The sequence below is a fragment of the Vombatus ursinus genome, unplaced genomic scaffold, assembly GCF_900497805.2.
Source record: "Vombatus ursinus unplaced genomic scaffold, bare-nosed wombat genome assembly UNPS02007344.1, whole genome shotgun sequence".
Lineage (NCBI taxonomy): Eukaryota > Metazoa > Chordata > Mammalia > Diprotodontia > Vombatidae > Vombatus > Vombatus ursinus.
In genome coordinates this window covers 5,920,432-5,933,116 of record NW_020947122.1, presented here as the reverse complement: position 1 = coordinate 5,933,116, position 12,685 = coordinate 5,920,432, and the positions used below count along the sequence as shown (strand labels likewise).

The 12,685-nt window shown below is 39.6% G+C and overlaps 1 protein-coding gene across 1 annotated transcript in view; it reads right to left on the bottom strand.

The window, feature by feature from the left end:
- Window positions 1-12,685, bottom strand: part of LOC114033737 — a 47,898-nt gene that overhangs the window by 20,827 nt on the left and 14,386 nt on the right. The window contains exons 5-7 of the mRNA XM_027849383.1: window positions 5,850-5,930; window positions 5,240-5,813; window positions 1,935-1,998 (exon numbers count right to left, since the gene is read on the bottom strand). Of these exons, the coding sequence (XP_027705184.1) occupies window positions 1,935-1,998; window positions 5,240-5,813; window positions 5,850-5,930 (719 nt within the window). The remainder of the gene's footprint in view (window positions 1-1,934; window positions 1,999-5,239; window positions 5,814-5,849; window positions 5,931-12,685) is intronic.

Genomic DNA, 12,685 nt, shown 5'->3' with positions numbered 1-12,685 from the left:
TCCAATCCATCCTGCACAAGGCCACCAAAATCTTCCTCCTAAAGCACAGGCTCAATCATGTCACTCTCCTCCTCAAGGACCTAGGTACCTCTTGTCTCTTGGGTAAAATACACATTCAACAGCTTGGCATATACAGCACTTCACACGCTGGCTCCAGCCCACTGTAACAGGTGTAACAGGGCTCTGGCCAATGAAATCGCAGTCCTCAGGAGGATGCAAAGCTATACTCTATCTGGTGCGGTTTGCCATATGAACTTTGGGGCATGAATAGGCCCCCACTAACCACATGATAAAAAGGGAGCTTTTTGTTTAGCTTCTTAGTAACATGTGTTCATAGGATCATATATAGATTCAGGGCTAGAAGGAATCTGAGAGGTCACTGAGCCCAATACTTTCATTTTATAGGTGAGGAAACTGAGGACCAGAGAATTTAAGTGACTTGCCCAGGGTCACACAGCTAGCAAGGATCTGAGGTGGGATTTGAACCCAGGTTTTCCTGACTCTGAGTTCTGTGTTATTTTGGATAGATTTTAGTTGTGTCTGATTCTTAATGACCCCATTTGGGGTTTTCTTGGCAAAGATACTGGAGTGGTTTGCCATTTCCTTCTCCAGCTTATTTTACAGATAAGGAAACTGAGGCAAATAGGGGTAAGTGACTCATCTAGGGTCACCCAGCTAATAAGTGTCTGAGGCCATATTTGAACTCAGGAAGATGAGTCTTCCGGACTCCAGGCCTGGCACTCTATCCACTACACCAGTTAGCTGCCCTTAATTCACAGTTTCATAGTACTTTAAGGTCAACAGAAAGCTCTCCTCACAACAACCCTGTGGAATAAGTGGTATGAGGATTTCTATCCTGATTCTAAGGATGAGGAAACTGAGTCTCAGAGAAGCAAAATTCATAGGATCGCCAGCCAGGATTTGAAAGTGACCTCAGAGACCACCTCGTCCAATCTTCTCATTTTATAGATGAGGAATCCAAGGGCCGGGAAGGCTATGACTCACCCAAGGTCACAAAGGTAGTGAGTGTCCAAGCTGGGATTCCAACCTAACTTTATCGATGTTAAGGTCAGTCCTTCTCCCACCATACCTCACTGCCTCAGAAAACCCTGTCCATTTGCTTTGGGGGGGTTCTGTCTCACAACCATTGCTGTAGTGAAAAAAGAAAGTGGTTCACAGATGCCTACTTCGTCTTCTGCATGCTGCAGGAGTCCTGCACATTTGGCTTGGATTCTGCTACATTCAGGCACCAAAAGAGACAGCCACTTTTGAAATCCCATTTTCAATCTGTCCTACCCTGGGTGGTATCATTAAACAGGCATAAATCTCTTGTTGCAAAACAGTCATGTCTGCTCTTCAAGCCTTTTAATAACTTCTGTCTTTGGAAAGTAACCCAGTTACAGATTGACAACGCTATTGACAAAAACCTAAAGAGGATTCTCTGCCTCCACCTCTAACTTTTATTTTTCTTAAGTCCTCACAAGCCTCTTGGAACTATATGGTGTAACACTAGGACAAGATGATTTTTGTGTTCCTAAGGCATAAAACAAACAAGGTCTTAAGTTGCCAAATGCTTAGAAGCTTCAGACTTTAAAATAGGCACTGCCAGTCTGATTTATCCACTGTATGCTGCTTTAACTGACCCTCTGCGATTTTCTTCCTTCCTAAGTTGGCATATTTTCTTCCAAAGCCTGTCATTTTTATGAGTCAGGGAGTCATGTAAAACTCACTCATTCCGATCCAAGACTCCACCTAAACAGTTACTTAACTGCTCTGTAGACTTACAGGTCTTGGATTCTGGAAAGGCCACTTCCCACTCCCATTTTATAGATGAGGAAAAAGAAGTCCAGATAAGCTTGTCTAAGGTCACAGTCCATTATGAGCAAAATGAAAATTAGAACCTGGTCTCCTTCTCAGCTTGGCGCATCACTTACCCTGTGCCCAACACTGACAACTTCCATTGGTAATCAGTCAGTCTGCTACCGACGCTCCTACTTCCTTTTAGGAGAAAAGCAGAAGCTTTGAAAAAAATTCATTGTATAGGACAGAAGCTTTACAAAGGTGTAAACCGTTTGAAAGGACTCTGGACAGTCCACACTCATCATACTGAAATATCAATTATTATTATTATTTCAATTATTTTCAGTTACAACTAACTGGCCGATCATCCTGCGTTGCCAATCATTCACGTGTTGGCTCAACTCAGGGTTGGTATGCTGTTCTTCTGGGACACCAAGGGAGCAGCTAAGCAGTACACTGGATAGAGTGCTGGGCCTTGGAGTCAGGGACACCTGAGTTCAAATCTAGCCTCATACACTTACTATCTGGGTGACCCTGGGCAAGTCACTTAACTTCTGATTTCCTCTGTTCCCTCATCTGTAAAATGGAGATGATAATGATAACATCTACCACCCAGCATTGTTGTGAGTATCATACGAGTTAATCATGTAAGTAGCACTTACCATAATACTTTGGCCACATAATGAGAAGACAGAACTCATTGGAAAAGACCCTGATGTTGGGAAAGATTGAAGGCAAAAGGAGAAGGGGACAGCAGAGGGTGAGATGGATAGATACTGTCATGGAAGCAATGAACATGAGCTTGGACTGACTTCAAGAGATAGGACAGAAGGGCCTGCCATGCTATAATCCACGGGGGTCACAAAGAGTCAGATACAATGAATGACTGAACAACAAAAAGAACACAGCACAGGGCCTGACACATAGTAGGTGCTAATAAATACTTATTCTTTTCCTCTTCTCTCCTTTTCCCCTTTTTATTTACAATGTAGAATTCACATGTGATTTCTTTATTTTTACTTTCGGTTCCAAATTCTCTCTCTCCCTCTATTCTCTCTCTCTTACCCATTGAGAAGGCATGAAATCTAATATCTTCTGCATCATATATGATTTCTGAATTGGCTTCCCCATACCATATTCCTTAGGTTGATGCTGGTTCTTGGCACTGCAGGATCATTTTGCTATCTTTCATCATTTTGACTCACTTGATTCTTACCTACTCCAATTGAATTCCCACTTATAATAACAATGACAATAATCAGTTATACAGTGCCTTAAAGTTTATGAAGCATCCTACATATGTCACCTCATTTGATCTTCACAACAATTCTGTGACGTAGGTGCTCTCACCCTCATTTTACAGAAAAGAAAATTGAAGCATAGAGAGATGAGGGGCTTGCCCAAAGTCATAAAGCTACTGAGTGTCTGATACAGGATTTGAACTCAAGTCTTCTTGACTCTCGGTCCTGACTGCACTCTCTCTACTGTACCACATAATGCGAATTTGGGACCTGTTTAAAGAAAAACCAAACCAAGTCACTGTAAAATTCACTGGCTTCAGATATTTAGGAGAAAGTAGGCCCTTTTTTTCTAACCAGTTTCCAGGCCACTCCCTGGAAGTAGATTAGGCAATTTAATTAAATTCAACTCAATTAATTTAATAATTTATACAAGTTGCCAGGCATTTATTAAGCACTTACTATGTACCAAGGGCTCTGGTAGGCACTGGGAATAAAAAATAAAACCAAAATAGTCCCTGCCCTCAGGGAGCTTAAATTTGACTGGGAGATACAACACATACGCACAAATTAAAAGTCAATACAAAGTAATTTTATTGGGAGTGGAAGGAGATGCTAACTATTGTGGAAATCAAGAACAGCTTCATGTAGTAGATAGTAATTAAAATTAACTGAAAATAGCATATGGCTTTTACATGGTAGGCACTGAGCATATGGCTTTTACATGGTAGGCATGCCATAGCTATTTGTTGATTATGTTGGATTCGATAAAGAAATGTGACAATAATATGCCAAAGGGATCTCCTGTCAATTTGGGATTCTTTCCCACTAACCAATCTTATCACCAAGGAGTGACCCAGGGTTTACATGAAGATAAAAGAACCGTTTTTTAAAAATGTAAATGTTGATCATGGATGCTATTTTGTTTGAACTGAATGGAATCTTGTTTTTTTCTTTCAAACGTATTTAAGTAGGTATGAATCCCTCCTCTGTGAAACCCCTAATTTCTCTTTTAGGTAAACTTGTTCTTAGGAAAAAGGTTGGGCACTTCTCTAAAGATGCCCCAAATTTGTGGGGCACTAGAGAAGTATTTAGTGCAAGAAAGAAGTCATTTCACAACTGGTCCTGTTGAATGCACCTTCCAAAGGAACAGCTTCCAAAAAGTTGATCAGTGGATTAGACCAGGTAAGTAAAACTCAGAAGCAACAATAAACCCAAGGACACCAACTACTGGAATAAGGACTACAATAATAATAAGTCAACAAAAACTGAGACAGTATTTTATCAAAAATTAGGTTTAGACTAACATCTTTCATCATATATTGCAATCAAATCCAAACGAAAATGCGCTCCACAATAAATATAAAGTTCACACAAAAAAAAAATAAAGGAGAAAGAAAGGAAGTATCTGAATAATTATGGATGTGGAAGAATTCTTAATTAAAGAAGAGGTGACCACTGAAAATAAAGTGGATGGTTTTGATTACTTAAAATTGACAATCTTTTGCAGAAACAAAATAAATGCAGCTAGAAGGAAAACAGATAATTGGGAAAATCTTTACAAAAATATATCTTACAAAAGTCTGATATACAAGATATAATAGGGAATTGACACAAATATGTAAGAACAATTTGCTGTTATTGTTGTTCAGTTGTGTCAGACTCTTCCTGACCCTATTTGGGGTTTTCATGGTAAAGAGACTGGAGTGGTTTGCCATTTCCTTCTCCAATTCATTTTACAGATGAGGAACTGAGTAAACAGGGTTAAGTGACCTGCCCAGAGTCACACAGCTACTAAGTGTCTTGAGGTTAGATTTGAACTCAGGTCTTCCTGAGTCCAGGACTGCCACTCTATCTAGTGCACCATCTAGCTACCCTATAAGAACAATATTCATTCACTAATGGATGAGGGGTTAGATAATATGAATACACAGTTTTCCAAAGAAGAAATTCAAGGAACTTACATGCATCTGAAAGAATGTGCCAGATCAATAATAATAATAATAATAAAATAAATTAAAATAAAACAACTTTAAAATCTGATGATATAGCCAGACTGGCAAAGTTGACAAAAGTAAAAAATGAAAAACATTAGGCTTCTGGTGCCAAGATGGTGGAGTGAGGAAGGAGCTCCTTGGAGCCTTCCCAAATTCCCCTGAAAACCACTGCAGAACTGACGGAGGAGCAGGAAGGCAGCTTACCAGCACGGCAGGAAAGGTCTGTCTCACTGGGGTGGGAGGGGAGAGAGGTCCAAGAGCAGCAGCAGCAGCAGCCTCGGAGCAGGGGCCTGCAGCAGGGCTCCCAGCCTGGGGCAATCCACCAGCAAGGCCCTGCCCTCCTGCAAACCAGCGGCCCCCTAGGCAAGCCAGCGATCTCTGCAGCACTGCAAGGCCCTGCCCCAGCAGATCCGCCCCCAGCACAGGCCACGGGCCAGGCCTGACCCCACTGCTGACCCAGAGGAGAGTCAACGGTGAGACCCTGCCCCTGGGATCTGCCAGCAGCGAGACCGAGACCGCAGCCCTGGAGCCCTCCAACAGAAAGGCCCTGTTTCCATAGCAACCCAGCAGCAGGGCCTAGTTCCCGGAGCAGATCGACAACAAGATTCCTTCCTATGCCTGCCAGAAGAAAGACTCTGTTTCCATAGCAACCCAGTAGCAAGGCTCCTCCTCTGGGGCAGGCCAGCAACAAGATCCCTCCTCCAGAGCCAGCCGGCAGAAAGACTCTGTTACCATAGCAACCTAGCAGCGAGGCCCCAATCTTGGAGCAGGCCCGCAGCTAAACCCCACACCCAAGAAAGGCGAATAAGGAGGCTCCGCCTCCCCGTGCAATCCCGGAAGGGAAGTCTAGCCACCGTTGCAAACGAGCAGCTAAACCCTGCAACTCGGTGAGACCCTGCCGCAGGCCCCAGAGTCCAAGCACAAAAGCCTGGGACAGTGCAGGACCAGAGCCCACTTCTCACATAAAAACACAAAGTTACAAAATAGGCAGGGGAAAAAAAAAAAAGAATTTGATTGTACTCTGACAGAGAGGTCAAGGTACAAACTTAGAAGAGGACAATCGTGTCAAAATGGCTACACATGAAGCCTCAAAGAAAAATGTAATTTTATCTTAGGCCCATAAAGAACTCCTAGAAAAGCTTTAAAAGGATTTTAAAAACCAAATTAGAGAAGTAGAAGAAAAAATGGAAAAAGAAATGAGAGTAATGTAAAAGAATCATGAAAAATGAGTCAACAGCATGGAAAAAGACATGCAAAAATTAATGGAAGAAAATAACTCCCTAAAAATTAGAATTGGCCAAGAGGAAAAGGAAGTACAAAAGCTCACTGAAGAAATAATTCCTTAAAAATTATTTTTGGGCAAGTGGAAGCTAATGACTCTATGAGACGTCAAGATATGATAAAACAAAATAAAATAAGTAAAAGAAAATGTGAAATTTCTCATTGGAAAAACAACTGACCTAGAAAATAGATCTAGGAGAAATAAGTTAAGAATTATTGGACTACCTAAAAGTCATGATCAGGAAAAAAAAAATCAAAAAACCTGGACAATATCTTTAAAGAAATTAGCAAAGAAAAATGCCCTGATATACTAGAACCAGAGGACAAAATAGAAATTGAAAACATTCACTAATCACAGCCTGAAAGAGATCCCGAAATGAAAACTCCCAGGAACATCATAGCCAAATTCCAGAGCTCACAGAGCAAGGAGAAAGTACTGTAAGCAGCTAAAAAAGAAATAATTAAATATAATGGAGCTACAATCAGGATTACACAGGATTTAGCAGCTTCTACATCAAAGAACCTGAGGGCTTAGAATATGTTATAATGGAGGCAAAGAAGTTAGGATTGCAACCAAGAATCACCTATCCAGCAAAACTGAATATAATCTTTTTTTGGGGGGGGGGGATAGTTAATGAAATAGAGGACTTTCAAGGATTCCTAACTAAAACATCATAGATTAATAAAAAATTTCACCTCCAAATATAAGACTCAAGAGAAACATAAAAGGCAAAAAAGAAGCAAGAAAGAGAAAACTGTAAGAGATTCAATAAGGTTAAAGTGTTTATATTTCTATATAGCAAGATAATATTTGTAACTCAAGAATATAATTAATATGAGGGCAATTAGAAGGAATGTGCATAGAGGGTATGGATATAAGGTGACTTTGATGGGATGATACCCCAACAACAAAATAAAAGGGTGTGAAAGAAGATTGCAGTGAAGAACAGGGAGGAGTAAATAAAATAGTGCCAAAGAGATTACAGCAATATATCACAAGGATCATACACTTTGACCAGGTGGAATTTATACCAGGAATGCAGAACTGGTTCAATATTAGGGACACTATCAGCATAACTGATCATATCAATAACAAAACCAACAAATATCATATGATTATCTCAATAGATTCAGAAAAAGCCTTTGACAAAATAAAATACCTATTCCTATTAAAAACATTAGAGAACAAAGGAATAAAGGGAGCCTTTCTTAAAATAAGTAATATTTATCTAAAATCAGCAGCAAGCATTATCTGTAATGGGGGTAAGCTAGAAGCCTTCCCAATATATTCAGGGGTGAAGCAAGTATGCCCATTACCACCTCTATTATTCAATATTATACTAGAAAGGTCAGTTATAGCAATAAGAGAAGAAAAGGAAATTGAAGGAACTAGAATAGGCAATGAGGAAACAAAACTATCACTCTTTGCAGGTGATACGCTATACTTAGAGAATCTACTAAAAATACTTTAAATAATTAACCACTTACGCAAAGTTGTAGGATACAAAATAAATACACATCAATCATCAGCATTTATATATACACATATATGTATATATTTATACACATGTATTATATAATTATGTTATATGTAATACATATATTTATGTATATATATATATTACCAATAAAGTCCAGCAGCAAGAGATAGAAAGAGAAATTCCATTTAAAATAACTGCAGACAATATAAAATACTTGGGAGTCTACCTGCCAAGACAAACTCAAGAACTATATGAACACAACTATAAAACACTTTTCACACAAATAAAGTCAATTCTAAATAATTAGAAAAATATTAATTGCTCATGGGTAGGCAAGGCCAGTAAAATAAAAGTGACCATTTAACCTAAATTAATCTATTTATTCAGTGCCATACCAATCAAACTATCGAAAATAATTTTATAGAGATAGAAAAAGTATTAACAAAATTCATCTGGAAGAACAAAAGGTCAAGGATATCAAGAGAATCAATAAAAAACAATTCGAAGAAAGGTGGTTTAGCCAGACCAGATCTCAAATTGTATTATAATGTGGTAATCATCAATACAATCTGGTACTGGCTAAGAAATAAAGTGGTGGATCAATGGAATAGTTAAGGTAAGTAAGACACAGTAGTAAATGACTACAGCTGTCTACTGTTCGATAAACCCAAAGACCCCAGCTTCTGGGATAATAACTCAATATTTGACAAAAACTGCTGGGAAAACTGGAAAATAGTATGACAGAAACTAGTTACAAACCAACATCTCACACATATATCAGGATAAGGTCAAAATGGGTACATAATTTACACATAAAGGATAATACCATAAGCACATTAGGAGAGCATGGAATAGTTGGTCAGATCTAGGGATAAGGGAAGAATTTAGGACCAAAGAAAATATAGAGAGCATTACAAAATGTAAAATAAATCATTTTGATTATATAAAATTAAAAAAAGGTTTTATATAAACAACCAGTGCAACCAAGATTAGAAGGAAAGTAGAAAACTGGAGGGAAAATTTTGCAACAAGTATCTTTGATAAAGGCCTTATTTCTCAAATGTATAGAGAGCTGAGTCAAATTTACAAGAATACAAGTCATTCTTCAATTGATAAATGGTCAAAGGTTATGAAGAGGCAGTTTTTAGACAAAGAAATCAAAACTATAGTCATATGAAAAAATGCTCTAAATCGCTACTCATTAGAGAAATGCAAATTAAAACAACTTTGAGGTACCACCTCACGCCTGTCAGATTAGCTAATATGACAAAAATGGAAAATGATGCATATTAGAAGGGATGTGGGAAAACTGGGACACTAATGCACCGCTGGTGGAGTGGTGAACTGATCCAACCATTTTGGAGAACAATTTGGAACTATGCCCAAAGGGCAATCAAACTGTGTACACCCTTTGATCCAGCAATACTTCACTGCTAAGTCTATATCCCAAAGATATATTTTTTAAAAAGGAGGGGGAAGGACCTATTTGTACAAAATTATTTATAGCAGCTCTTTTTGTGGTGGCAAAGAATTGAAAATTGAGGAGATACCCATCAACTGGGGAAAGGCTAAACATGCTATGGTATGTGATTACTATGGAATATTATTGTGCTATGAAGTTCATCTTGACTCCAAGCCCACTGCTCTATCCACTGTGTCATCTAGCTGCCTCTAAAGCAGTAAGAGTTACAGTTCCCATTTCCTTGACAAGCAGATCTCCAATATCCACTTTGAAGACCAATCAATCAACAATCATTTATTAAAAGCCTACAATGTTCCAGGCATTGTTCTAGTCACCAAAGATATAGATACAAAAAAAAAATTCAACAATCCCATTCTTAAGGAGTTTACATTCTAGTGAGGGAGACAATATGTGCCTATATAGGTACCAGAACAAATACATATAGGATAAATACAAAATAAATGCAAGGTGGTTAAATATGAGGGAGAGAGGGAAGGCAGTGACAGTTGTTGGGGGAGATTGGGAGAAGCTTCATGTAGATGGTGGTGCTTTTGCCTTCTGGTGGAGTAGGAACAATATTTGCCAGGTATGCTGGTCTAATTTTTCCCTAAAACGTATTGACATTGTCCTTGAGACTTATTTGTCATAGGGCACTAAGGCTTGGCTGCTGATGTAGCTTCATGGTAGCCTAAGTACAAAAGCAAGCTCAGGAGAGAAGAGAAAAAAAAGCATTAGTTTAGTATTTACCACAAGCCAGGCACTGTGCTAAGTGTTTTATAAATATCATCTCACTTGATTCTCACAACTACCCTGGGAGGAAGGTGATATTATCGTCCCCATTTTACAGTTGAAGCAACTGAGGCAAACAAAAGTTAAGCGATTTGCCCAGTCATGCAACTAATAAGTAGCTGAGGCTGGATTTGAACTCAGGTCTCCCTGATTCCAAGTCTACCACTCTATCCCAGCACTGTTATCTAGCTCCTAGGCTTGGAAAAAGAAGATAAGAGTTCTGTGTGTGAGGAACAGAGAGAAGGATAGTTTGACGAGTTACACAGTGTAGAAAATGGGGTAATATGTAATTAATGTGCAAAGATAAGTTTAGGGCAAATTATAAAGGGCTTTAAAAGCCAAAAATAGAAGTTAATATTTTATCTTAGAGGCAATAGGGAGCCATGGAAGTTTGTTGAATGGGAGAGTGGCGTAGTTAGATCTGCTCTTGAAGAAAATAATTTTGGAAGCTTGTTGGAATTATTCTGATACTTCACTAACACTGTGCTTTCCCTGACATGCACACTCCCTCTACCAGCGCAGATCACAACTTATCTGTGCCTTCTCAACCTGTGCGATTTTCTATGTGTGTATATATGTGGATGTGTGTATGCACAGATACATATATATGTGTCTATATGTATATGCGTGTATATTTATATGCATATATAAATATATATGCATGTGTATATGGGCAGGAGTGGATGCATGATTTCATCTATATTGTTGTTGTTTAGTTGTTTTCAGTCATGTCTAACTCTTCATGACCGCATTGGGGATTTTCTTGGCAAGAATACTGGAGTGGTTTGCTATTTCCTTCTCTAGCTCTTTTTACAGATGAAGAAACTGAGGCAAACAGGGTTAAGTGACTTGCCCAGGGTCACATAGCTGGTAAGTGTCTGAGGCCAGATTTGAAATCAGGTCTCCCTGATTCCAGGCCCGGCACTCCAGCCACTGTGCCACCTAGCTGCCTCCCTTAATCTATATAGAGAACTCTTAGTAGGAAAATGCTCTTCACCAATGCAAATTGGCACCTGCCCTGCAACTTAAGAGTCCTAGAGAGTTGCCAGCAGCATTAAGTGGCTTGCCCAGGGCCACATAACTAGTATGTGTCAGAGCCCTGACTTTAACCTGACTCTGAGGCCAGATCTGTCACCATTACTCCATACTACCTCTTGGACAGAGGAACTTTAGGTGAGGTTACTATTCAGTCATGTTCTGTACTGGGTAGCAACTAGAGCAAGGGTGAAGAACCTGTGGCCTGGAGGCCACATGTGGCCCTCTAGGTCCTTAAGTGTGGCTCTTTGACTGAATTTAAACTTCACAGAACAAATTCCATTAATAAAAGAATTTTTTTCTGTAAAACTTGGACTTAGTCAAAAGGCCACACTTGAACACCTAGAAGGCCACATGTGGCCTCCAGGCCACAGGTTCCCCACCCCTGAACTACAGAAAAGTTACCTCATCGTTATCTAAAAACGCTTGGCAAATACACTGGGAGAAGCTAACAGGTTGGGTGTTGGGTGGTAAGGGGAGGGATATTGAGAAGAAGCATCAGGGAAAGGAAGGTGAGAAATCAGAAGGAACAGGTGTCCACCACAGTCTGTAAGATATGGAGTCAGTCCATCCAGTTCTTCTGTGGGCTCCTTTCCTGACAGCTGCCATGGAAGGTAGTGGCAGCTGCAGCCTTACAGGCCTGAGATTGCTCTCCATGTTGTTTTTCAAAGCCTAGTGCTTTCTCCATTGACTAGGAAGAGCATTCCTCAGAGCCAGGGTGTGTTGCATGCTATGCTATCTTGTTTGCAGCTGATCATTTCCCTCAGAACAGATGATATTTAGAAAGATGGGGAATAGAGGGAAGGTAGGGTTCCATGTGAAAGATTCACTAGGAAAATGGCCCTGGCAGAGAAACAGTATGAGGGGATAGAGATGACAAAGCTAGCTGGTAATATGGTAACCTGGAGATCCCAAGTTGAAACAGATTCTTCTGATGGAGTCATTCATTGTGTCCTCAGTCCTGGAACTGAAGTAAGAAGCCCAAAAATGGTAAGGAGATTGTTTTCCTTAAACAAGGGCTGCTATAAATAGAGAGGCCTCTGGAGAGAGCACAGGAGAGAGAGTAAGAGCGGCAGAGGCCAACTTTGGCTGTAGTCAGAGTCCAGCTGAGACGAAGGCAGCTTCCTGAGTATTGAAGAGATGGGCATAGGCCATGAAAAGCCTGATGACTGGCCTGGTCATTTCAAAGTCTCTGTGATTTCTTCCTTGTGGGGAACCAAGTTTATAATCACAGATTTCTATAAAGTTCCTTAATCTTATTAATTCTTACAACCTCTACTTCTACTTATATTTCATAAAGGACATTTACAAAGTACTTCAAATGCATTTTAGAAGCACAGGATTCAGAACAGAAAGGCACTTTGGAAATCATCTAGTCAAAGTCAAACTCAAATAGAAGCAAGGCCCCCAGTCCATACAAAGGATTCCTCAGGGTGGCATATTGATACAGTCTTTAAAGATGCAATATTATCTACATTTTATTGTATTTTTTATTCTGTTAAATATTTCCCAGTCACATTTTAATCTAGTCTAGCCACACTCGGAAGTGTTGTGGGTAGGCCACATGTTTGACACTTATGATCTAGTACAATGTTTTCATTT